The 26,882-nt window shown below is 37.2% G+C and overlaps 2 protein-coding genes across 5 annotated transcripts in view; one reads left to right on the top strand and one right to left on the bottom strand.

Moving 5' to 3' along the window:
• Nucleotides 1-11,082, top strand: part of STXBP3 (syntaxin binding protein 3) — a 53,002-nt gene extending 41,920 nt beyond the window's left edge. Inside the window, exons 17-19 of the mRNA XM_074188316.1 lie at nucleotides 2,222-2,307; nucleotides 5,497-5,645; nucleotides 6,622-11,082. Coding sequence (XP_074044417.1) covers nucleotides 2,222-2,307; nucleotides 5,497-5,645; nucleotides 6,622-6,716 — 330 coding nt within the window. The 3' untranslated portion in view covers nucleotides 6,717-11,082. The remainder of the gene's footprint in view (nucleotides 1-2,221; nucleotides 2,308-5,496; nucleotides 5,646-6,621) is intronic.
• Nucleotides 11,083-12,644: 1,562 nt separating this feature from the next.
• Nucleotides 12,645-26,882, bottom strand: part of AKNAD1 (AKNA domain containing 1) — a 54,495-nt gene continuing 40,257 nt past the window's right edge. The window contains exons 14-19 of one of the 4 annotated variants that reach the window (XM_074188318.1): nucleotides 26,648-26,734; nucleotides 26,441-26,551; nucleotides 24,792-24,872; nucleotides 17,533-17,617; nucleotides 15,149-15,284; nucleotides 12,645-12,924 (exon numbers count right to left, since the gene is read on the bottom strand). In XM_074188318.1, the coding sequence (XP_074044419.1) occupies nucleotides 12,796-12,924; nucleotides 15,149-15,284; nucleotides 17,533-17,617; nucleotides 24,792-24,872; nucleotides 26,441-26,551; nucleotides 26,648-26,734 (629 nt within the window). In that variant the 3' untranslated portion in view covers nucleotides 12,645-12,795. Of the gene's footprint in view, nucleotides 12,925-15,148; nucleotides 15,285-17,532; nucleotides 17,618-24,791; nucleotides 24,876-26,440; nucleotides 26,552-26,647; nucleotides 26,735-26,882 lie in introns of those variants that run through there. The other 3 variants (XM_074188317.1, XM_074188319.1, XM_074188320.1) reach the window with 3 other exon arrangements.

Consider the following 26,882-nt stretch of genomic DNA (forward strand, 5'->3'; position numbering starts at 1 on the left):
GAACTTTGGCTAAGTAATATTGAACTTTTAGAGAGAAAGATGCCTGGGTATATGTTCGCCAACTCTTTTCTCCCATGAAAAAGTAGAACCCTGACTATCATGTATCATCTAACTCTACATGTAAATATGAGCTCCTTGGAACATGGTTCCCACAGACCTCTCTGCTCCGGATATTTCCCCAGGAGAACTCAGCTTCCAAAAGATGATTGATCTTGTACTGTTGCTTCTTTCCCCAAAATAACACACAGCTGCTAAGGAGGGATGCCTCAACCCTACAAATAGGAGAGGAAATGGAGAATTAGAATTTGGTGGCCTAGAGGTGATAGAGACACAGGAGTAGGTGACATGGCCAGGCAAGAAAGAGAGAAGAGAAGATGACTTAAGGACCCATGGAAGCCAGGCAAGGCAAGAGGTCAAGCAAGAAGAGGCATCATTGGCATTAAATCCTACAGAGAGAGAGATTATCTTGTGAGATGGTCAGTCAGAGTGCTTTGTTAAAAGCAATTTCAGTGAAGAAGGAAGAACAAGTCAGATTGCAAGATGTTGAGTGTGGGAAGAGCTCAGGATTTAGAATAAGGAGACTTTGGTTTAAATCCTGAATTTGGTCTGCTTCCTGGGCCTTTGCCAAGCCCCTTAATGTCTCTGGGCCTTAGTGTCCTTTCTACCAAAAAAAAATTGGTATTAGATTAGATGACTTTTAAGATTCCTTCCAATTATAAATCAACTGAACTGAATTCATGGGGACTAAGTAAGTGATGGCAGAGCTACAGTTTTAAATTTCTGAAAATTTCAGTGAGGAAGGAAAAGAAAAAATGATAACTTAAGGGGAAGTTTTGGTTGTTCTTGAGTTTCTGTTTTTTAACACAAAAGGTGAGGCAGAGGGCAGAAGGGATTGAAGCCAGGACAAAGGAAAAAAAGTAAAAGAGAAGTTGTAGGGAGCTGCAAGAAAGGAAGATAATTTTTCACATGTGCTGATCTTAGAAAAAAAGGGAGCAGATCAAGGACCTGACTGGAGGAGTTAAATTAGGCAAGGAGGAGGGGCCATGTCATCCTGAAGTCCCACTGCATTTGGGAAAGAAGCTAAAGTTATAGACAAAATAAAAGTTTTTGAGTTGTAAAGAGGGAAGGTTTGAAGGAGCTCATTTTTGGATGGCCCCAAATTTTTTTGTCAACTAAGAGGCAGAACCATTTGCTAAGAGAGAAGTTGAGAAATTGAGGAGAGAAATGTATAATAACTAGATAAATGAGAAAGTCAGTAAAAGATGATACACTTGGGCAGCTAGGTGGTACAGTGGATAGAGCACCGGCCTTGGAGTCAGGAGTACCTGGGTTCATATCCAACCTCAGACAGTTAATAATTACCTAGCCAGGTGGCCTTGGACAAGACACTTAACCCTATTGCCTTAAAAGAAAAAATCTTAAAAAAAGATGATACATTTAATCCTGTAAATGGTCCATCCTGAGCTCCCTCATTTCTCTTTTTCTTCACCTCAAAACCTCTTTGACTTTACCCAGTTTCTTTGCATTCCCTCTTAAGTCTTGGAGGATAAACTGTCATTTTTCCTCATCAAGGCCTTCTTGCTTATTTTAAGGGTTGGAATTTCAGAAATCATCCTTAATAGAAATCTCTTGCAGAGTAAGGCAGGAGAGAGCTCCTTATTTCATAAGGCAACACATTCTCCTTTTAGAAAGCTAATTATTAGGGGCAGCTAGGTGGCGCAGTGGATAGAGCACTGGCCCTGGAGTCCGGAGTACCTGAGTACAAATCCGACTTCAGACACTTAATAATTGCCTAGCTGTGTGGCCCTGGGCAAGCCACTTAACCCCATTGCCTTGCAAAAAAAAAAAGCAACTAAAAAAAAAGCTAATTATTGGAATGTTTTTCGTTGGGTTCACCGAAAATCTACACTTCTTCAGTTGTGCTCCGTTGCCCAAAAGAAATGTCATACCTCTTCATATGATAACCTTTCAAATGTTCAGACAGTTTTTGGGTTTCTGCTGTATCTTTTTACAGTATCCTCTATCAGTTTTCTTACCTTACCATCCTCTTTGCCTTTACTCCCTTGCTCTAGCCTGAAGCACATCTAGAATCATTTCATGGTGAGATTGTAAAACCCAGTGTGCTTAACAGTGACATTAGGAACAATGTGATTTTTTTTCTGAAGGGAAATATGAGAGCTTGTTTGAAATTCTTAATGATATTAACTTTTTTTCCCAATAGGATGCCATTGATAACAGGCTAGACTCCAAGGAATGGCCTTATTGTTCCCAATGCCCCGCTGTCTGGAATGGCTCAGGAGCTGTAAGGTAAACAAACATGAAAAAATGGTCCATGAGGACTTGGAATATGACCACTGTTTAATAAGCATTATTCCTTTGAAAGAAACCACCATAAGTAATATTTAAATGGATTATTTTCAATAATCAAAAACTTTATTTGATGAAATTTTTTTAACTGTTCTGTTTCTAGGAATTTAATTCTCAATCAGAAAACATAAGCCCTATCCTCTATAAGTTTGCTTTCCAGTTTGTCATTGGTTCTAGAAAAATCATTTTTTAAAATGAAGAGTCATTGTTACCATAAAGTAGCAACTGTGGTGATATATTTTTTGTTTCCTTTGGGTAAAAACAAGGTGTGTTCAGTTTTTTGTTTGACCTTCAGAATTTATTTCTTCTCCTTATTTTTCTCCTCAATGTTTTAGAGTGGCAGATAGTTATTAGCATTTTGATCTTGAAGATTAGACCCCCAAAATTGGTTAACATGCTCTTTAAACCTTGTTATTAAAAGTGACCTTATAAAACCTTTATTCAACCTCCTTTCCAGTTCAGTAATCTTTCCTACAAATCCAATCCATTCTACATTATTATAGGATGATCAGTAAGGGATAAATCCACCCCTCATCTTAAAAGCCCAGAAAAATGTATTGTTTAAATTAGTCAGCTCACTTTGATGTAGTGCTTTAAAGTTTGCAAAGTGCTTTACACTGCGATGCCATCTGATGCCCACCACACCAGTTCTTTGAGGTAGGTGCTAGTTTATATCCTGAGAGCCCATCTGCCAAGGGCTGTGACTGGGCTGTGACCACTGCGACCGGCCTCACATCCATCAGTGAATTAGGGGGTGTCTGCCCCAAACATGCAAAGATTTCCCCTGGTGGAATAGGCCATGACAGTGGCTGCAGCAGTGCTGCAAACACTTAGAGCTGGTCAGAGGTGGAAGACTCCAAGGTTGTCCCCAGCATCCGGGGCTATTGCCAGTGTCTGACTTTGTCCTAAGCCTGAGGTTATAAGCAATGATGTCATTGCTGCTGTTTGAAAATAGAGGATAACAATAATCAATGAGGGTTTGAAATGGAGCCACACTGCCGGCAGTGTCTGAGGTCACATTAGAACTCAGGTCTTGCTGACTTCAAATCCAACACTTTATCCATTTCTCCACCTTACTGCCAGCTTAAAGTTTATGTGATACATTTCTCCTAAGGAAACCCAAAGCGAATATATGAATGAATGAATGAATGAATGAATGAATGAATGAATGAATGAACGAACGAACTGAAAAAAGCCTTTATTAAATATTTACTGTCAGTCATCATGCTAAGTCCTAGGGATACAAATAGAAACATGAGACAGTCCCTCTTTTAAGAGTGCCATGATTTTGTTGCAGCCAACATGCCTGTGGTGATGCACTGTTGCAGGCTGGATGGCAAGGCTCGAGTGTCCTTAGGCCTCCTTCACCCTCTGCCCTGCCACACTGCACACAGACCTTACCATCTGTCTTAAGATTGTACCCCCCAGATCCAAAAGTGTTGTCCTCTCCCTGCCACTATTCTCTCCAGACCATTTCCTTAGAATATCTGTCCCTCATAGGTAAAAGTTGTCTAATTTTACAGGCAAAAGATCTGAGGTACCCAGAGATTTGAGAGGGACAGAAATTAAAACTTGCAGAATTATTGAATCCCAGATTTAGAAAGATCCTCAGATTATACCTAATCTCCAGCCTATACCTGAACAGAATCCCCTCACCAGCCCCTGACAAGTAGTCTTCTTAAAGCCTTCCAGAACATCAGGAAAACTTTCCATCACTTTTCAGAACAAACATCCCCTTTGGGGATAGTTCTGGTTTTTTAGGAAATTGCCCAAAACTCCCTTTCTGAAAATTCTATGTATTACTTTCGGGTTTGCTTTCTAGGGCCAAATAGAATAAGCTTCCTCTTTCTTTCATAGGACAACCCTCTTACCACTGTCCTACCAAGACTTCTGTCTCTAAGCTAAAGAACTTGGGTCTTTTGACCTATAGTCATATGGCACACAATCTACAGTCCCTATACTAGATTCTTCTCCATCCTCAATATAAGCTCTATCTGATCAATGTCCTTGTCAGTGAACTTCCTAAAATGAAGCTCCCAGAACTAAAAAAAGTATTCTGTATGATTGACCCAGGTAGAGCAGCACAAAGCATCACCTCCCTCTTCTGGGACATAATGCGCCTGCTGTAGCTCACAGTTTTCACACACCAAGAATATGGTCTGTTAAAACTCTGAAATATTTTCTGCATAATCTATTTTCTGACACTTAATACTTAGCTGTGTGACCTTGGGCAAGTCACTCAATCCCATTGCCTTGCCAAAATAAAATATTTTTTGAATGACTTCCTCATTCTGGTCTTATAAGTTGATTTTTTTAAAGCCCAAATACAGTATTTTGTATTTATTCCTACTAAATTTCATCTTATGAAACTCAACCTATCATTATAGGCAAAATATTGGATCCAAATATGTCATCCAAAGTTTGTGCTTTCCTTTATAGCTTCCTCCTATCTCCACATTTAATAAGCATATATTTATGCCTTTGTTATTAGATGAGGAGATATGAGTTCTTATAACCTTGAAAAATCCATAACGAGAATTTTTCATCTTTCTAACTAGATTTGTTACCGTAACACATTTATCTATTTTTGAAGGAGCTCCTTTGGTCTAGTTTGTTTTTTGAATCTTTTATTTTCTTTTATTTTCCAGTCAACCAGCATTTATTTCAACATTCATTTATAAGTTTGTTTTTCCAATTACATGCAAAGTTTGTTTTCAGCAATCTTTTTTTTGTAAGATTTTGAGTTTCACATTTTTCTCCCTCTCCTTATCAGAAAGTAAACTAATATAATATAGGTTATGCTATGTTAAATATACATATCAATATTAATCATGTTGTGAAAGATGAATCAAATCAAAAAGGGGGGGAAAAACATGACAGGCAACATTCATTTTTGTACAGTTTTCTTCTTTCTTTCTTTCCTTTCCTCCTCCCCTCTCCAAAAGAGCAATTAGTCTGAGATAGGCTATACATACACAATTATACCAAATATCTTTCTTTTTTAGTGGTGTTGTAATGTATTTACTTTTGACAAAATAATTGGTATAATATGTAAGTATATATTAGGCCTTGAACTATGTAAAGGAAAATAACTGTGGAACTATAATACAACTTTGTTTTTTCTTTCAGTGCTCGTCAGAAACCCAGAACTAATTATTTAGAGGATCGAAAGAATGGCTCAAAGTTGATAGTCTTTGTGATAGGTGGAATTACATATTCTGAGATGCGCTGTGCTTATGAAGTTTCTCAGGCACATAAATCTTGTGAAGTTGTTATTGGTGAGACTTTAAGTGAATTACTATTATAGAAAAACAGAAATTGGTTTGAATGCATCTTGTTTGGGACACTTAGAAGTGAAAATATTGGCTGATAATTTTCTCAAATTGTATGTCGTGCATAAGATCATTGATTGAGAGTTGGTCTGGCCAGCTCATATTAAGTATTAGACACTGAGGGTCAGAGTCAATAATAAGTGATTTACTACCTGCAATAATACACCTTGTAAGGGGTTCAACACTTTATCCAGGTCTCCATGTGGAGTGCCAGTTTCTCCTCTTTTGGACCTGGAAAACATTCCAGGTTATTTTTGCTCTTTTCCATTGACTGTATATCCATTTTATTATCTATGATAGTAAGAAGTAGTTTTGGCTACATGAGCAAATTATTGTCCAGCAAATCATGGATATGGAATCAATACTACATACTTTTGAAATCTTATTTGAGTCTGTGAACCTGCTACTGGTATAAATTGGGTAAAATTTAACTGAGTACCCATCTGAAAATTTGTAACTAAATGGAAGTTAATGGAATAGTAGGAAACCTCACCACCTTCTGCATTTGGCTAGGCTTCAGCGTCCTAACGTCTTGTACACTACAGTACACAGATCAGAGGGAAGCTTGCAGGGTTAGGGACTAAATCCCATTATAACACAAGATGATTTTTCAGGCCTGCTCCTCCAATATTGAGGTTTTCTCTTGTGTCTGGACAACTGTTAACCAACCTTTGCTCTTCAGGGAGGGGTAATACATGGAATGAAATAGTATTGATGGTTATTAGAATCCTTCTTGAAGAAAGTTTTTTTTTTATTAGAATTAAGGCAAACATTAGAAGGGGAAGACATAGAGGATTTGTAATTGTTACACTATCCAGGACCTGTCTGGGCCTCAAATAGAAGTCTCAGAATAATTTTAAAGGCAGCTAGAAGGGTAACTGCTGATTTCTATAAAATGATTGCTTTTTTTTTTCCTCACCAGGGTCTACCCATATTTTGACACCCAGAAAACTGTTGGATGATATAAAGATGTTGAGCAAACCCAAGGATAAAGTTTCCTTTATTAAGGAGGACTGATATTTTGTGCTTGAGGAATCTTATATCCACCTTCAACTAAAATGTATTAAGTAAACATTGTTTTCATATAATTTAAATTATGTAAATATGTGTATTCGATAATTTCCCAAGACTGTTTCTTAGAGACTTTTAAAATAATTTAAGTATGACTGTTCTTTAGATAAAGTGTAGAAATGCTTCCTGAAATGGAAAACTTTTCATACTTGTAATAAGGGTGGACCTGACAGTGAATTTTCACAGCCATCTGTGTGTGTGTATGTATGTATGTATATATATATATATATATATATATATATATATATGCTAATGACTTGACAAGAGTAATCTATGCTGAAATTTAGTGAAGGGAAAGGAATAAAATTTTAAAAAGCCTAGAAAATACAAGGCTGGAGAATTTATGCTGTAAATTTGTCTATGTGGTAATATGATTTCCTGTAAATACAATTTTCTCATTGACTAAAATTTAGAATAAAATTAATCAAAGAAATAAATATGTAGAAAAAAATCTCAGTTATCTGGAAAAGACTAAGGTTAATTAGTTGTACACAGTTTTTAAATCATGTATGTTTAAGTTAGAAAGGGAAGAAGATAATAATATAAAGAGATAATAAAATAAACCTTTACTTTGAAACATGTTATCTTTGTGGATCAACTATTTTTGGCTTAAAATAGGGTTGACTATAGTATCGGTTGTCACACAAGGCCAATAACTAAGCTGACTAAAAACAAAATTCTCTAAAAACTTTAATGTTCAAGTTTATACCTAAGTGTATTATCCTTGGCTAGGAAAAATTAGTTATTTAGAATCTTTACAAAAATATTTGTAGGGGCGGGTAGGTGGCACAGTGGATAAAGCAGCGGCCCTGGAGTCAGGAGTACCTGGGTTCAAATCCAGTCTCAGACACTTAATAATTACCTAGCTGTGTGGCCTTGGGCAAGCCACTTAACCCCATTTGCCTTGCAAAAAACCTAAAAAAAATTTTTGTAAATTTCATATCAACCCTTTTCTTTTCCCCACTTTTTTGTAGATGGAAACAAAGTCATAGTTTTTTTTGGAGGAAAGAGGAGGAGTTTTAGCTAGCGATATCAGAGCTTCAGTTTTCTTTCTCAGTAAAAGAAGGATTCAATTTGATGACCTCGAAGTTCCTTTCCTAGTAACAAGTATTTATTAAATGTCTTATGACCCAGACACTGTGATAAATGCTAGGAGTATTATACCACAAATAAACAGTTCTTTCCTTCAAGGAGCTTACATTCTTTCCAGAGAGAAGTCCTTACACAGAAATTAATACAGGATGTTAATCTTTACAAAAATAATTATTATAAAATAAATATCTTTACAAAATTGTTAATTTGAATATGACCACATACAAAATAAATGCAAGGGTAATTTTCAGGGAAGATAGCACAGCAGCGAAGGGCATCAGAAGAGACTTTGCTTGGCTTCTGACAGGTGGAGGTCAGGAGAAGAATGTATCCTGAATTAGGGCAGACAACCTGTTAAAAGCAGGCCCAGAAAGTAGGGTGGATTAGGGTGGATCATGACAGTAGGTATATAATTGGGTCTGGAAGGGAGGTTGGGATGTATACCAAACAGATGTTTGTAAAGTGATGCAAGAAGTTACTGGCAGACCCTGGAAGGGAGAATGGCATGGTCAGAACTGTGCTTTAGAAAAATTACTTCGGCAGTTATGTGGAGGACGGACTGGAAAGGGGAGAAATCTGATGCAGGGAAACCAATTAGAAGACTTTTTCATTTTAAATACATGATCACAATATTTTAAAATAGCTTATTACCACCACTTGTTATGGAGCAGAGCTGTAACACATGAATTTTCACAAAATTTGGCTAGACTGAAATTAGCTAACCAGTAAATTAATTTTTATGGTTTCTAAGAGTACACAGTACCATATTCTGTTTTACTGTTTTTATTCTACATATGGGGAAAACTTGACCCTGTTTACAATTATTCAGACTTTAACATCAACAGTAAATGTTAATAAGAAAAAAGAGTTCACTGAGTCCTCATGCTAAAGAAAACAAATTATTTTCTCAAAGATCTCACTTAATGAATTTGTGATTTCTATAGTTTCTAAAATTAAAGAACCAACAATTTGCCTAATGTTTATAGCTGTCTTCTTAACCTCTTTTATGTCAGCTAATCTCCTAATTTTTATTTTCTTCTCCACAATATCATTTTAAAGATTGCTACCCATTGTCTCATTTACTTATTTTTAGGTAGTTGAGCAAATAAAAATGTTGAGTAAAGTCGCTATTATCCTATTCATTGCCTTTAGTAGTTTTCAGTTCTCTCACAGAACAGAAAAGAAGTCATAACTTAACCTTATATATTGTATTATCCACTTGCAATTTATGCATCATATTTTTAATAGTAAAATTAGGTGTAAATTGTAATTTATTTTGCATGGGCAGGAAAGTATTATCAAGAAAATCTATAAACATCATTTGGAAAGACTTGAAATCCCACATTATTTTCTCAAATATCTCATTATTTATTTTGGGAAGGAAGGGAGGGAAATTGAGTGTCTGGCTGGCAGGAAGGTCCCCAACAAATGGAAAGAAGCCAGTTTGTGACCCAGGTTCAGGATAGAAAGTCATCTCAGACCTGCAAGCAGGAAGGGATGGGAAGGGACAAGGAAGGTATTCTGTATCCCAGTCAGCTCGCAGCTCGTTAAGCTTCTGAAGTTGGCTTTGCATTGGGGTCTTCCTGGCTTCCCATCTATCACTCCCACAGCACCATCCTGTGAGGCAACCTATCCTATTTTGATAATACTCTAGAAGTTCTCCAGCTGAAGTACTTCTATTTCCCCAAACTCGCATTTCAAACATTTGAGTCCTGGTCATCTTCCTCTGGACGTACTTTAGCTTGATAGAGCCCCTTCTAAAATCTGACACATGTATAGGATTACCCTGTACCTGAAGAACTATCGCCATACTAGGGTAGAAGGAATGGATGAGAAAGGGAGATCTGGATCATGCCAAAACTTGTAATGCCACAAGATATTCAGGCACCATCCATCTAAGGGGAATGGGGGAATATTTTATCAGCATTATCCCTCCAAAAATGTCTTTTTTGTTCAGGGAGTATTTTTTGTTTCTGTATTCCTGTAAATTCTTTGTATTTTCTGAAGAGGATGAAATAACTTTTTTCCATATCTAATATCCATTTGCTCATTGAATACCTTTGTGAGAGTTAGACCCTGTTACACACAATTCAGGTGATTTTCCACAAGCTTTACTCTTGTGTGGTGACATGAGCCAAAGAGAAAAAAATAAGCTTCTTGGGGTCAACCCCTAGCTCTGGTTTCATATCCATGAGAACTCAATTCTTGGAAGACCCTCAGCTAAAAGATGCACAAGGGTTCAGTGGGAATGAGAAAACAAAATCACTACAATGCCAAAACAAAAGACAAAAACACAAACCATATAACCTAACTCATCTTACAAATGAAGAAACGGAGGAAAAACAGATTTGCTCAAAGTCACCCAGATAGTTATATACACCAATGGGTTGTTGGGAGGAAAGGGCCATATCTTAAAAAAAAAATTTTGTTTAAAGCAATGTAGTTAAGTGACTTGCCCAAGGTCATACAACTAGGTCATTAAGTGGGTTCAAATTTGAACTCGGGTCCTCCTGACTCCGGGGCCAGTGCTTTATCCACTGCACCACCTAGCTGCCCCAAAAGGGCTATATCAATGTGAAGTATCATTTCCCACCTGGCTGCCCCTCCAGATTTTATCATGCTTAAGACCACATCATATCTGAAGCTCGTGCCTCCTCAGTACCCCCTTTCCTTCTGTCCAGGGCCCTTCTGTGTCCATCATCTAGTTGGAGATAGTGGAGCCTGAGCAATGGAGAGTTCCTCCCTGATCCTCCTTTGAAGGAGTCTCCTGGAGGTCTCCTCATTCCCCCTCTGGCTACCTTCCCAGACTTTATCATGTCCCCTTTATCATGCCCTATTTCTCCCTGGTCCACTTTCAGCTTCTTTTCTATATTGTCTTCCTTTCTGTATTAGATTGTGAGCCCCTAAGAAGGGAGGGATTGTCTTTTGCTATTCTTTGTATCCAAAAAGCTTAGCACACAGGGCTGAGATGATCATCTACAGGTCCTAGTTTCCTCCTACTCCTCTAAAGCCTCTAGGCTTTACATTATTCTCTGCTACTGTATATACAAATTTTAAAAAGAAGAATGACTTCACCGCCTTTAGGGACTGCTGAGATCTTGGAGCCTCAGACAAGCACCCAAGAGATGAGATGCAAGAAGGGAAGGATTGGTGGGGGAAAAGGAAGGAAGAAGAGCATCTTTGTGATAAAAATACAGGGGAGAAGGGGCAGTGAGATGGAACAGTGGCTAGAGCACTGGCCCTGGAGTCAGGAGGACCTGAGTTCAAATGTGGTCTCAGACAATAATTACTTAACTATATGACCTTGGGCAAGTCACTTAACCCCATACTTGTAAAAAAAATACAGGGGAGAAAAGCAATCCATTGAAGAATCAATTGAAGTTTTCTGTTGTATCATGATGTGGAGTAGATCCTGGGGGAAGCCCAGGCTCTGGAAAGTTCTCCCAAGCTGGGAACTTCAGAACACTATCCATTTCAAAAGGCCAGCCACCAGGTGAGATTCTTTATTAAACATAACTCAGGGAGCCATCCAAGATGCAGAAGACTGCAAATCTTTGTAGTATGGAAGGATCAAATTTATGGAAGCTGAGATGTGCAAAATCTACTCAATCACCAGTTCTCATCATTTAGAAGGAAAGGAGTTTATAGTTTTTTGGGGTTTTTTTTTTTTTTTTTTTTAGGTTTTTGCAAGGCAAATTGGGTTAAGTAGCTTACCCAAGGCCACACAGCTAGGTCATTATTAAGTGTCTGAGACCGGATTTGAACCCAGGTACTCCTGTCTCCAGGGCCAGTGCTCTAGCCACTGCGCCACCTAGCCACCCCAGGAGTTTAGTTTCAATGAACGTTTAACTACCATTTTCCAAAATCATAACTGAATTTGTGCTTTTTTTCAAGTCTTGTGGAGAGACGTTTTTCTAACTAGTGTTAAAGCTAGATTTCTTTAATCTTATATTTCTGATCAAAAATTGATTTCTTAACCTCTAATTAAAGTCTAAACGTTAGCCTCTGTCTTCCTCAAGGTCTGTCTCTCCAGTTATAAATCTGAAGACAGACTGTGAAGCAACTTGGTCCTCTAATTACATCTACAAGTTTGACAGTTGTGTCAACAATTATACAAAGGGGGAGTGGCTAGGTGGCACAGTGGCTAGAGCACTGGCCCTGGAGTCTGGAGTACCTGAGTTCAAATCTGACCTCAGACACTTAATAATGACCTAGCTGTGTGGCCTTGGGCAAGCCACTTAACCCATTGCCTTGCCAAAAAAAAAAATTAAAGACAAAGACCATTCTGGGAAGGCAGGAAACTGATCTGATTATCTCTAGAAGAGAGCTAAATAAATTCTTATGCTTATGACATCTTAGGAAGAATACTCAATGTTTTATGTGATTATAACATATAAAATAATAAGTCGGAATAAAAGACAATAGTCCTGCTGCTAATTGGAGTTTTGTCAGTTGTGACACAGGACAGACCTTATGGATTAGAGGATCATAACGTAATCCATGAAACCTTTATATACTAATGTGTAACCTGATTGATTGGCCACCAAAATTCTATAACTGAATGATTTCTATAATGTTCCTTCATTAAGCTCTTGGTTGGTATCTTTAATGATGCACCTCTTGGTTTTTCAGTAAGATGCTAAAGAATAAAACTTCATATGTAATCTTATTTTTTGTTATTTCCTTTGTAGCCTAAGAAAATCAAGGTTAACACTAGTATTGATTTTCAACAATTTAGGTTTGTAAAGACAAATTTTGATGTTTTCTTACCAAGTTCATTATCCATTCCTTGGCTGAGAGGCAGCTCTTTGTTAGAAGCCCAGTTTCCTTACAAAACTGTTTACTTCCTAACAGCAAGAAACACATCCTTTTAAAGAGACAAGGTTTACTTTTACATCTTTTTTTTTCCCCTTTAATATATTGGCTGTTATAGTTAGAATTTCCGGTGACTTCTGCGACCCTGAGCTTTGGTCAGGTCCTTGGCAATCACTTGGATCATTTGTTCTGTTGTTTCTTTTAAAGTGATGGCAGTTCTTAGGGCATAATCCAAAGCAGAATTAATCTATTGGAAGGAAAAGCCATATGTTTTAGTTAGGTAAGTATGTAAATATATAACAAATTCTTTCTGTTATGTATCATCAACACCATTGTTTAAATGCTTTGTTTTAAATGTAGTTGAAATGAGTGGTTGTTTGTTTTTTGGTGGAGTTGGTTCATTTCTTCATAGACAATTTCTATGTCTGCAGTTTGGTTTTCAAGGAAACCAGTCAAGAATGGAATATACTTTTAAATTAACATGTAGAGGTTTGAGCAGAGACATTAATGGTCAGGAGGCACCTGGGAGGTCTGGACGGCAGGATCAAGCTGAGTTGGTCTCTACTGAGGGGAAAAAAAGATGAGAGGTATATGGGAAGAGAAAACAAGTCAAAGGGAATATTCAAATGATAAGCATAACTTAAAGAACCTAGTAGAGAACAGTACAAATCTGAAAGTGGGTCTGGGGATCATTTTTAGTTCCTGAGAAAATTCCAAGTTCTATTGGAATAATTAGAAGTGGCTAAAGAGTTAGCTAGTGTGACTACTTAGAGGTTTTTCTTGGAGCATTTGAAAACCCATACATAGTATGTGACCAAGGAGAATGCCAACAAAGGTACCTCCTTCTGGAAAAATCCGATTCAAAAAACAGTTATCAAGTAGTGACTATGGGAAAAGTCTTTTGCTAGGCCCTGAGGATCATTAACGGATCATTAAATGAATTTAATGCTGGAAGGAACCTCAGAGACTATCCTATCAGACTCACTGGGTAGAAAAGGGAGCTGAGATTCTGAGAAATTAAATAACATACCCAAAGTCAGACCAGAAGTAAGTGGAGCCCTGCTCTTTCAACTCCAATCTAGGATTCTTTCCAGTAACACATTCCACACAACACAGGCCCTGGTCCCAGAGCTTGAATCCAATGGGAGGAAGAGACAATTACAAAAATAACTATGACACAGAAGGTAAAGGAAAGATCTAAAGAAAGTGCTAAAGAAGAAAGAAACGAAGAGGGAGTAGAGGAAAGCAGAAAGGAAAAAAAGAAGGAAAGGTGGAAGGGAGAAAGGAAGGAAGAGGGAGGGAGGAAGAAGGAAAACCTTTATTATGTGATTACAATGTGCCAGTCACTACGCTCTTAATAGTGAAAAAGATTTTTCACCTAGAAGTGAAAGAAGGACTAGAGATGAATAAGATTGTAGGAGTGGAGGTTCTCAAGGACCTCTGGGGTTGTTTTTTCTGATTTTTGAGCTTTTTGCCTCTTTTTGTATCTTGGGTGCTTTAGCACAATTATTGGCCCATAAATAGGCACCTAATAAATGATTATTGATTGACTGAAGTCTTCCTGGCAGAGATGGCACCTGAGTTGGTTTGAAGAAAGGGAAGGTTTTCAACAGATTAGATAGAAGCCAATCAAGGAGTGAAAGAGAATATGAGCATACAGAAACAGAGACAAGAGACTAGAGAGAACAAGGGACAGAGGAGCAGTAGTCCAGCTTACCTGGAAGAAAAAAAAATGCATGAAAGAAGAAGAGCATAAAATAGATTGGATAGGTAGTCTGGATAGTAGCCAGCCCTTAGAGGGTGCTTTAAGCTTTGAAGAAACTTCAAAATATTATCTTATTTTACCATCCCATTGACCCTGAGAGGTAGGGTCTTTATCCTAATTTTATAGGTGAAGAAACTGAGGCAGAGAAAGCCATTGTTTAGGGCAAGGTTTGATCTGAAGACTTTCTCACTCCAAGTCTAGCACTCTATCCACTGTGCCACTTATTTGCCAAGCTTTTATGAATTTTGGTGGACCATGGGGAACTATGGAAGACTTCTGAGTAGAGGAATGAAATGATCTGAGCAACACAGGCGTGATGTGATATTTTGATTAGATAGCCCATAGAAGGAAGGAGGAAACTAGATGAGTTTAGTTGACTAGAGCTGATGGTGTGAAGAATGGTGGTTGCAATAGAAGTGAAGGACCAGTGTGCAAGTGATGCTTACAGAGGGAGAAAGGCAGATTAGGATATGACCAGATCCCTGAAGGAATGGTGGATTAGGGCCAACCTCCAACTCTATGAATAATTGGCTCAAACAACTGAACTTACCTTTAAATTCACTCTCTGCCACAAACTAGGCAGTGGAGCATTTTCTATTCCTTCCCACACTGGGCTACGAATCAAGTCTGATCATCCCTGAATCTAATGGACAAAACTAGCAAGCTGGGAGAATGCTTGCCCAGTTATCCTCATCAAATTCCTCACCTCAGAATCCTTTCTGTTGATGTTTTGGATGCTGTAAAGGGCTTTGCTTCCAGAAATCCTACAGGAATGGTAATTGGGAGAGTTTGCAATTTGATCATAGAAGCCTGCGAAGGATTTGGAAGATTTAAGATTCAGTCTGGAAAAGAATGCAAAAAACAGATACCATTGCATATCAATTTGTCTCCAGAATCAAGCTTCCCTTAGTGTCTTCCAGCTTGGTGATTGCTTCTTCCTCCTCTTTGTCAGTGCTGTGTAATTCAGGGGGGCTCCAGGGGTTCTCCAGATTGAATTATTCACTCACTTTCTCTTGCCCTTAGAATTCACTGTGGCTAATCATAACCAAGAGCTTCTAAAAAGACCCACTTGTAATGACCATAAAGAGTATTTCCTCTAGGCCTGCCTGCTTGTCCTTTTCCCTTTGGAACAGACAGAAGGGGAGGAATTCTAAAAAGCTCTTTATTTCATATTCATCTTGGTCCAACCTACCCTTCTATCCACTGTATAGTCACAAAACCAAGAGGAAAAAAAAAACCTGTCAACTACAGTTACCCCAGGTTGATGTAGTCTAGTAACTGAGAGACAGGGGAGTTTGTAGAGAGGAAGTGACTGAAACCAGCAAATTTTTGTTTGTTTTTATAATTGTTTTTATTTCATTAAATATTTTTCGGTTACATATAAAATTTTGAACAATAATTTTTTAAACCTGTTAGTTCCAAATTCTCTCCCTCTCCTTTATGAATAGATCTTTTTAGGTTTTTAAAATTTTGTGGGGGGAGAATGTATCTTATTTTTTATAAATTTGACTCAGTTCTCTATGCTTGAGAAATGAAGTCTTTATTAAAGAAACATGTTTCAATATTTTTCCCCACAGCTGACATTGCTAGCTGTATTTCCCTCTCTCCTATTCCCCACACCCCCATTTATCCAATTCTCTCTCCTTTCACCCCATCCATCCTCAAAAGAGTGTAGCATCTGACAACCCTCTCCCTTCTATCACCTACTACTCCCCCCCCACACCTTTCACCCAACCCTTTCCTCTCCTATTTTCCACCAGGGTGAGTTAGATTTCTATACCCAATTGAGTGTATATGCTATTCCCTCTCTGAGCCAATTCCAATGAGAGTAAAGCTCCCTCACTCACCCCTACCACCACCTTCCTCCTCTTTCACTCCATTGCAAAAGCCTTTTTCTTGCCTCTTTTATGGGACACAAGCAATTAAATAGAAATCTCTTCACCTGTTTCTGTCTTAGCTAATGGACTCCCCAGTCCATTAGTAAATTCTGACACTATTCCAGTGGACCTATCCCTGCCATAGGATGAGCTCCATATGGAGCAGCTGCCCACAAAATATGAATTGAGGCTGCAAATATCTACCTTGTCCCTGAATTTCCCTCCCTGCCCCCCATCTCTCCCTACTATGATGCCATCCTTAATGCCAGTCTGACTGGAAATAATCATCTTTTGAGGTTTCTTTATTTTAAACAACAAAAGGAAGAAAAAGTGTTACTAAGAGGTCCCTATTCAATAGCTAACATCTATAGAGCGTTGTAAGGTTTGCAAAGCTTTTTCCTATGTTAACTCATTAAGGAACTTTCTCAGAATCATGCAGCTCCCACATTTCTACGTCAGGTGTTCGCCAATTTGGATTCTATTCGCTTCACCTCCTAGCTGTCAAATGGGAGCTACTTCTCCCCTTGGTTCATTAACCTATATGAGTTTTAATGTCCACAGGAACATGGTGATATTAAGACTTGGGTAGCAAAGCAAAGACTAGAGGAGAAAATGGCAAACCATTCCATATCTATGCCCAAGAAAACCCCATCAACTATATGGTCCATAGGATCACAAAAAGTAGGATCTAATTGAACAACAGTAGCAAAATTCAGACTAAAGGAGGCCAGGTTCCAGGCAACAAGGTGTCCCCCAGTTAGGCAACAAATGTTTTTTATGTAGCTACTTTTGCCAGCCACTGTGCCAAATTCTCAGGATGCAAAGTAAGGTAAAAGACAATCTTTGCTTTCAAGAAGCTCACTCCCTTGAAATCATAACTAATAATGCGGAAGCATCATCTTGTGCCAAAGCTACAATCTCTCTCTTTATGATTATGCAAAAAAAGTCCCTAATGCTATTTTCTAATGCTTTACACTTGTTAAGAAAGTAAAAATTTCTAAACTTAAAAGGAAATCCATGTCCTCTTTCACCAGAAACATCTGGGAAGTAGAGAAACTTCTAGTTTCCATACTAATAAACTGTTTTCTTTCTGTGTCTTAATTTCTTTTTTTGCCATAGATGTTCATGATGATTTTTAAAACCAAACCCTAGGCATTTGTCCCCTATAAAACCATAATCCCTAAAGATGTTATGGGTCTAATATATTACTTACTTCTCAGCAAGGATCGTTTCAGCTTGACTTTGGGAGGATTTATCAGTAATTCTCAGGTACTGGTGTTTTTTCTGTTGTGAACAGACTGAAATAATGATGGAGATTAGGGTCAAAACATCAGTAATATCCCCAATAAGCTCCTGAGGTTTAAATTCTGGATAGAAATACTTTCAAAAAGTTTCTCCACCAGTAACAATGTCTAGTTACATGTTACCAAGACAAGTATATAAAATGAGATTGATCAAACAAAAAGAAAACATAGAAAGAAATGGAAAGAAGGTCTGTCTCTGTGTAAAACACTGTATTAGGTGTTAGGGATGTAAGGATAAAATAAAATAGTCCTTGCCTTCAAGGGGCTTACTTTCTAATTGGGAGTGGTACTATAATATATACACTGATGGTGAAGTTGTGAATTGATCCAACTTTTCTTTTTTTAAAAATTTTTTTAAGAAAGATTTTTATTTTGGGTTTTATAATTTTTCCCCTGTTCTTGCTTCCCTCCCCGCTTCCTTCCCCCTCTTCCCCCAGAAGGCATTCTGTTAGTCTTGACATTTGATCCAACTATTCTGAAGAGCAATATGGAACTATGCCCAAAGAAGAATAAAACTGATCATACCCTTTAACCTAGCAATGCCAATGCTAAGCCTATATTCAGAAGAAATCATAGAAAATGGGAAAAGTCTCACATGTTCCAGGATATTCATAGCAGTTCTTTTTGAAGTGGCAAAGAACTGGAAATTGAGGGGATGCTCATCAATTGGGGAATGACTGAACAATGTTACGGAGCGCTATTGTTCTATAAGAAGCCACGAATGGTCAGACTCTAATAAAGCATGGACCTATTTACAAGAACTAGTATAACCCTAGGAGGCCTACTATGGACAATGCTATCCATATCCAGAGGAAGAAAAACAAAACAAAACAAAACAAAAAACCCCACAGAATCTGAATGAATTCTACGTTCACTTTTTAACAATTTCTCTTATGATTTTCTTTCCTATCTCATGGTTTTCTTTTTTATCCCTTAATCCTAATTCCTCATACAGAAAATGATTACTAAGGCAATATATATACAATACTCACCAGACTGTTCACTACTGGGGGTTGGGGGGTGGGAAGGGAGGGTGAAAGGAAATTATGTAACTTAAAAATATGTATGTGTATGTGAATGAATGTTGACAAACTTTCATAACATAGAATTGGAAAAATAAAATAAATATCAAAAATAAAATATCAATTGGAAAACAATATATACACAGATAAATAAATACAGGATAATTTAAGTTGGGAGAGAACATTAAGGAGTAAGAAACAGCTTCTTCTAAGAGGCAGAACTGGTGGCATTTAGCACTTGAAGGTAAAGAATTCTGATAGGTGGAAGTAAGGAAGTAGTCAGGGGGACAAGAGAGGAGATAGTCTCTTCAAGAGTATGGAGACAAGATATGAAAAGGGGGAGCAGCTAGGTGGCATAGTGGACAGAACTCTGGTCCAAATGTCAGGAAAGTCTAAATTCAAATTCAACTTCAGAGACTAGCTGTGGGACCCTAGGCAAGTCATTTAACCACATCTGTCTCCAAAAAAGGAAGAAGGAAGGAAACAAAGAAGCAATGAAATGTCAAATACAGAAAGCAGATGACATCAATATTGACAATTCTATGATAAATGAAACTAGGAAATTTTTGGAAGCTGTAATTAAGGGGAAGGAGGATTCATCAATCCTTTTAGGAGAGAGAAATAAAAGAGTTGTCAGTATTGGTTTTATTATACACTCAAAAATAATGAGAAATGTAATTTAATGGAAGACTTGATCAGTACATTTTGCAATATTGATGATGTGCATAAGCAAAAATATTATCATGAAATTAATAACCATTCATTATCTGGTGCATAGAATGAAAACATACAGGGAAAAATCTTCCAAATCAAGTCAACATATATATTTTTTCCTATTATATACTTAATACTTGGTAACTTCAGTGTAAAGATGAAAATAAGGAAGAATGGTGAAAATTATGTAGGGAAATATGATAAAGAATGAAAAAACCTATAGGCTTTTAGACTTCACACTTTTATGTTATGAATAATTCAAAATGTTAGAAACTTTTAAGACTTGGTGAGCAACATAAAAATAAAATTCATTATATCTTAACAGTCAGGAAGTGATTTAATCACAGAATAAGTTAATTTGAGAATTGGAAGGGATCTTTGGGGTTATCTAACCCAACTCATACTGAAAATGAATCTCAAATATGAAATCCCTAACAAGTGATCATCTATCTGCTGTTCAAAGATGACCATTATCAGACAAAATTGAAACAAATATATTTTCCCCCCATTTGACTGTCCCCCTTTTTAAATATTGTAGGGGAATTAATTTTGTCTTTGCAGGAGCATTTCAATTTTATATAATCAAAGTTAAGGGCAGTTAGGTGGTGCAGTGAATAGAGAGCTGGGTCTGTACTCAGGAAGACCCTAGTTCAAATTCTACTTCAGATACTTACTAGTCACTTAACCTGTTTGTCTCAGTTTCCTCATCTGTAAAATGAGCTGAAGAAGGAAATGACAAAAGCACTCCAGTATCTTTGCCAAGAAAGGTCCAAATAGAATCACAAAGAGTCAGACATGACTGAATAACAAAAAATCAAAATTATCTATTTTATCTTTTGTAATTACTTCTATCTCTTGTTTGGTTAAGAATACATCTCCTATCCATAACTGTGAGAGAGATATAATCTGTTTCTCTTCTAATTTTTTTAAAGCAGAATCTAATATTATAATCAAGTATCCATTTAGAATGTATTGTAGAAAATGATGTAAGGCATTGGTCTAAGCCTAATTTCTGTCAAACTGCTTTCCAATTTTCCCATCATTTTTTATCAAATAATCTTTTCCTTGGTAATTTTTGTTTTCCAATTTTGTTAAACACTGGGACATTGAGTTCCACATTTTCTGATTATTCTTTGTCTTATCTATTCCATTCATCTATTTCTCTTATTTTTTTTAACCAATTCTAGATGGTTCTGAAATTATTTATTTATAATACAGGGCAAATAGGTGGCTCAGTGGGCTCACTAGGCCTCATCTTTCTGAGTTAAATTCTGTCCTCAGATAATTAATCAGTTGTTACTTAACCCCCTTTGCCTCAGTTCCTTTTCTGTACAATTAGCTGGAGAAAGAAATGGCAAACTTCTCTAGGATCCTTGCCAAGAAAACCTCAAAGGGGTCATGAAGAGTTGGATATGACTTAAATGGATGAACTATAAGAAAAATTTTATAAATTTGCATTCTGGAAGTGCTATTTCCCCATCAGTCATACTTCTTTTCATTGTTTTAGTAGATATTCAAAGTATTTTGTTATTTTTTTAAGCAAGTTCTATGAAGATTTACTTGAAATAGCATTAAAAGTATAAATTAATTTAATATTATTATTTTTATTATATTGGCAAAATTTATCCATGTGCACTTAATGTTCCTATGTTTTTACTTCTTTAGGAAACACTTTGTGATTGAATTTATATGAGTTTTTTTGTGTACTTTGATAGACCAATATCTAGACTCTTTGGAATAAGGTGGTTTCATTTCCTCCCAAGTGAGTTCCAAATAGTTTTGTGTTGTTTGAATTTTCTTCCCTTTATAGTTGAAAGTATTTCTCCTGGTCACTTGTAGAACTTGTTTCTGAATTGAATTTTAAAATTTAAACACTATTCTTCTTGAAGTTTCTAGTCTTCCCCCCACCCCCAGAGGTGATTTATGAATTCTTTCAATTAATATTTCATTTCCAGTGTTTTATACAGTTTTCTTGTATAATTTCTTACATTATGCTGTTCAAGTTTTGACTTGTATTTTCTTCTGGAAGACATGAACTTTAGGCTCTCTCTATGCATTCTATTTTCTTTCTTTTTTTTTTATAAGGTTTTTGCAAGGCAAATGGGGTTAAGTGGCTTGCCCAAGGCCACACAGCTAGGTAATTATTAAGTGTCTGAGACCGGATTTGAACCCAGGTACTCCTGACTCCAGAGCCAGTGCTCTATCCACTGTACCACCTAGCCACCCCTATACATTCTATTTTCAAGAGGAAGATATTTTATTTGGATAAAGAACATATTTTTCATTGAATTTTATTGATTTTTCTTCTGTTCCGGATGATCTTCACAGCTGAGCAGCTGCATTCTCATTTAATTGTTCTTTTGTTTCTTTGGAGACAGACTTGGCGCCTACAGATTCAAGTTTTTCCCATTCTTCTTTAGCCTCATCTATTTCTCTTTATTGATTTTTGCTGTGCAGTTCATACTCTCTGATCTCATAATTCTCATTTCTCTTTAAACCACTCAGGAACAAAGAATTGTAGTTCCAAGATCCCCTCAAACTCCAAAGGTCCTCTGTCTCTTCAACTATCTCTTTTATCTCCTGAGAATTAACCTATTAGCCACTTTTGTTGACATGCTGCCCCCTGTAACCTAGCCAAGTTATGTAACTTTTCTATGACTCAGCTCTGTTATCTAAGACTATAAATTATGGAGAAGATATCGAGCAGCAGGAACTCCTTGCACCAATAAAATTGCAGGTCTTGGTCATTTCTAACGTGAAGGCCATTCTCATTGACAGAGAAAACAAACAAAAATGAAGATTGAGCGGCTTTGCCTTCTTTTTGCCACTGATTATCTTCCCATTCCACCTAGGAAGCACTATACTTTATTTGTATCTCCTTTGTCCTCTTTTTTAAATTTTATTTTCAGTGATGGGGTTAAGTGACTTGCCCAAGGTCACACAGCTAGGCAATTATTAAGTGTCTGAGGCTGAATTTGAACTAGGTTCCTCCTCACTCCAGGGCTGTGCTTTATCCACTTCCACCACCTAGCTGTCCCATGTCCTCTTTTTAAAACATCACTTTTTGTTGTTCTTAGCTTCCCTCACAAGCACTGTTCATTCTGAGCTTATTTTTACGGGCTGCATTCATATTCATCCTCTGTTACCTGACTTTGCTCCCATTTGTGCACATTTCTTTTTAGCATCTAAGTTGGTTAATGCATTCTCTGTGAATCCTTATCAGCCTAAAATTTTTCCTCTTTACTAGAATTGTTTCCCTCGGTGTCTTGAGCATCCCTCATCTCCCCTGCACTGACTTGCCTTCTGGAATTTTTAGTCTTGAGACCCTACCTCTCTTTCCTCTCAACCTCTTGAAATCTGTTTCCTTAAAAATCTAGCATGCGTCCCAGACTACTATTGCAGAAGTTTAAACTGGAACACTCAAAGTTGTTGCAAAATTGTCCTTGCTCTCCATATAATTTATATTCCAGTCTTGGTATTTATTTAACTACCTGTCAGTCAATTCATATTTATTGAATGTATAATATGTAACCAAGTGATGCGAAATCAAAAAGAAAGACAGAGCTTGCCCTCAATGCATTGACATTCTAATGGGAAGAAAACAATATATGAAAGGAAATTGAAAATGTTGGGTTTGGTGTTTGGAAACAAAGGAACAAGGCTCTCCAAGGCAGGACAGAAGAAGCCTGGAGAGGAAGGAGACATGGCTCAATTGGATGTCCTTCTGAAATGGAGGTTCTGGATTGAAGATACTTTCAGTGTGTGCATTCTGGGTCTGGCATGAACTTCTGGGGTGATGGTCCAGGAAAGGGTAGAAGACCTGAGCAGAGCCTGGAGAAAAATAATTATGGGTATTTCCATCCTAACCAAGCAGGGTTTTCTCCATACCTGAAGAAGCATAAGAGATGTCATCAAAAAGATGAGTGCTTGGATAAAAGACTGTCCAGAGCTAGAGATAACGGAAGGAAAACCCAGGTATTCCTTTGGTGACCTTGAAGTGTAAAAAGATGGAGTGGACCACCACTGAGTAAATCCTCTGACAATAGGAGGGGTGGCATGGTGGATGGAGCACTGACCCTGGAGTCAGGAGGACAAGAGTTCAAATCTGACCTCATTCACTTAATAATTACCTAGCTCTGTGACCTTGGGCAAGTCACTTAATCCCATTGCCTTGCAAAAAAACAAACAAACAAAAAGAACATATGGGAGAACCTGGCTAGGAATCACATACTATTAGAAAGCAAGATGGGTAGAGATCTACACTTATGTAGATCAAGTGCGTACTTGATCAATGGCAGTAAGTATTCAAGCATCACTGCAAGAGGTTTTTTCTTATTTTCTTCATCTCTTCCATTACTTGATCCATCTCTTTAGCTCCTCTTTCCCCTTCTTTTCCCCTCCTCTTTCTTTTTTTAAATATAAATATTTTGTTTTCTAATTATATACAGTGGTAGTTTCTACCAATCATTTTTGCAAAGTTTTGAATTTCACAATTTTCCCCCCTCCCTCCCTACTCTCCTCTATCTCCCAACAGAAGGCAGTCTGATAATCTTTATATTTGTTTTCATATGCATATACCAAAATTGAATGTCTTGAGAGAAAAAAACATGTCCTGAGCAGCTAGGTGGCCTAGTGGATAAAGCACCAGCCTTGGAGTCAGGAGGACCTGGGCTCAAATCCAGTCTCAGACACTTAATAATTACCTAGCTGTGTGGCCTTGGGCAAGCCACTTGACCCCATTTGCCTTGCAAAAACAAAAACAAAACAAACAAAACAAACATGTCCGTAAGGAAGAAAGAAATATTAGAGACAGCAAAATAATGTAATACATAAGACAACTTTTTGTTAAAATTGAAGATAATAGATCCAACTCCAGAATTCAGTCGGTATTCTCCAACACAGATTGTCCCTGATTATTGCACTGATGGAATGAGCAAGTCTATCAAGGTTGATTGTTACCCCATGTTGGTATTATCCCCTTCTCTTTCATAGTTCAACTCAATTCAAACTTCATAATAGCCTTCCAATAAAAAATTTGACCTGTTATTACAAAAAGTCCCTTATAAATTATCATTAGGCAACCATGATCATGTTTGTGCTCTGTACCAAATCCCACATGTGGTACATTCCATTACCCAGCTTTACCTGCAAATATCCATTGGGTAAAAGGGAATTTTTTCATAAAAGGACTCTCTCCATTTCTAAAGCACTTAATTAAAGCAGGATCTAGTTTTCCCCAATAACTGAGTATTTTATCTGTTTCCAGAAGTTGCTAAACCTAATAGGTTCTATTAAAATAGGTCCTATGTGATTGAACTGAAGCAGGTCATTCAAATTAAACATTTTCACTAAAACAGAAAAGGCAAATATTAAAATACTTAGTTGCAGCTATGAGTGGGATGACTCACTTAACTGACCCAGGGGTGACTCACCAGGCTTGCTTTTCTTAGACACTTTGGAGTCTTCATTTTTTGGTTGCTCAACAAGATTTTCATTCCATTTTTGATGAGTAGCTACTGAGCAAAAAGCCATACACCCATTTCAGTTATGATAATTGGTGAGAGATTAAAATTCAATTGAAGTTTTTTATCTCCCTGGAATGTTCTTTTTTAAAAATGTTTTTATTTTTTATTTTTTTTGGAATGCTCTAATAGACATAATCTAGAGCAAGATTTTTTGGGATGTTTTAAAATATTTTTTTATATCATGGAAGCCTATGAACACCTTGTCACAATAAAATTGTAAAATGCAAAATATAAAATTCATAAGAATGACAAGAAAATAATTTATATTGAAATTCAGTTATCAGGGGTGGCTAGGTGGCAAAGAGTGGTGCGAGAACACTGGCTCTGGAGTCAGGAGGATCTGAGTTCAAATCCAGTCTCAGACACTTAATAATTACCTAGATGTGTGACCTTGGTCAAGTCATTTAACCCCATTACCTTGCAAAAATAAAACAAACAAACAAAAAAGAAATTCAGTTATCTAAATATCATGGACCCCAGTTGGAAAACTCCTACCAAATAAGTTACTCACTTGGTTTTGTTTCTGACCATGGGATTCTATCAAAAGCATCATATAAAATTAGAAATCAGTGCCAACACTACAAACATGAAATTTGGGATTGAAGTAAGCTAGAAAATTGATTGTGCAGGGAAGCCCCCTGCTTTGGTGGTTTCAGATAATGAGATTTGGTGAGTTAAAATCTAGTATTTACAAATGTCCTAAGCCAAAAGTATAGATTTAAGACTGAAAATAAGGCATTATCACATACTTTCCTCCTTGTATTTTTCTTAAAAGCTCTGTCACAATAAGCAGTAAATCCATTCTGACTCTTGATTCATCATGAATTCCATCTTTAGCTGTACCATCAATTCAAGACATTCTTAAAGTCTGTGATGCTCTAAGGAATGATAGGTATGATACTTCCATATCTTTAGGACCTATGATTTCCAACAGTACAGATGCTCCCTTCACTGACACAGACTGAGACTCCTTAATGACTTAGTAGATGGTCTTTAAGAGTTGCTATGACCAAAACATTATCCTGTCTCCAATTTGGTGGCGTGATTTCCCCATCTTGGGCATTGCCTGGTCTTCCATACAGTTCTGAACTCAGCCGCTCTCCAGCTTGGTAAGACCTCCCAAAGTAGTGACCCCATTGACAAGACCTTAAAGAATTCAGGTTACCTCCACCCCATGATGAAGCAATAGAGCAGGGCTTTAGTGAAGGAATGATAATAAGGGAGCAGGAGTCCCAGTATGATAAAATTTCGCTTTATGTCTGGATTGCGCTTTTAATTTTTGAAAGTATTTTCACATTGGCCATTCCCTTCACTATGTCTGAGACAACCCCAGAAAGTAATTCCTGTCAGTCTGGGGTTTAGGGTCCCTATCAGGCAGCTATTTTCAAAAAGCAGCTTCCTCAGAGAGTGAAAATTTTAGAGGGGGCTAAAAGGCAAAAGGGAGGCTTTCCAAGGGGAATCCATGATGTAAAATTTATCCCACAGGACCTCGTCTATCTTGTCGGGTTTGTAGATATAAAATAAAATGTAACTTTTCAGGCCATCAAAGTACTTACAATCTGAAGTAAAACTTGCATTTTTGCTTAAAGTACAGAACCGGATGAAACCATCACATTCATTGAAATGTAAAAGATTTTGACCTGGATAGTTGTATTTATAATGGAATTCTGAAAATAGGAGATGAGAAAACATTCTTTAGATCTGTTCACATTGGTGCCCCCCCCCGAAAAGCTTTTTTTTAATAAGTACTGAATCTACCTTACCCTTTTTCCGTGATTTGTGGCGTTTATTTCTACAATTGATACATTCATCAGCTCTTGGGGTATTGAGGGAGTCTCCTGCATCTATACCTTTAAGAATAAAAAATAAATAAAAAATAAAAAACTGAAAGCTGTGTTCCACAGGGGTAGTGATCTGGAAGGAGCCTCAGAGGCATCTAGTCCAGCTCCTTTATTTTATGAATGAGACAGAGGTTGAATTTGAACTCAGGTTCTCTTT

Source organism: Macrotis lagotis, chromosome 5 (genome assembly GCF_037893015.1).
Source record: "Macrotis lagotis isolate mMagLag1 chromosome 5, bilby.v1.9.chrom.fasta, whole genome shotgun sequence".
Taxonomy (NCBI): domain Eukaryota; kingdom Metazoa; phylum Chordata; class Mammalia; order Peramelemorphia; family Peramelidae; genus Macrotis; species Macrotis lagotis.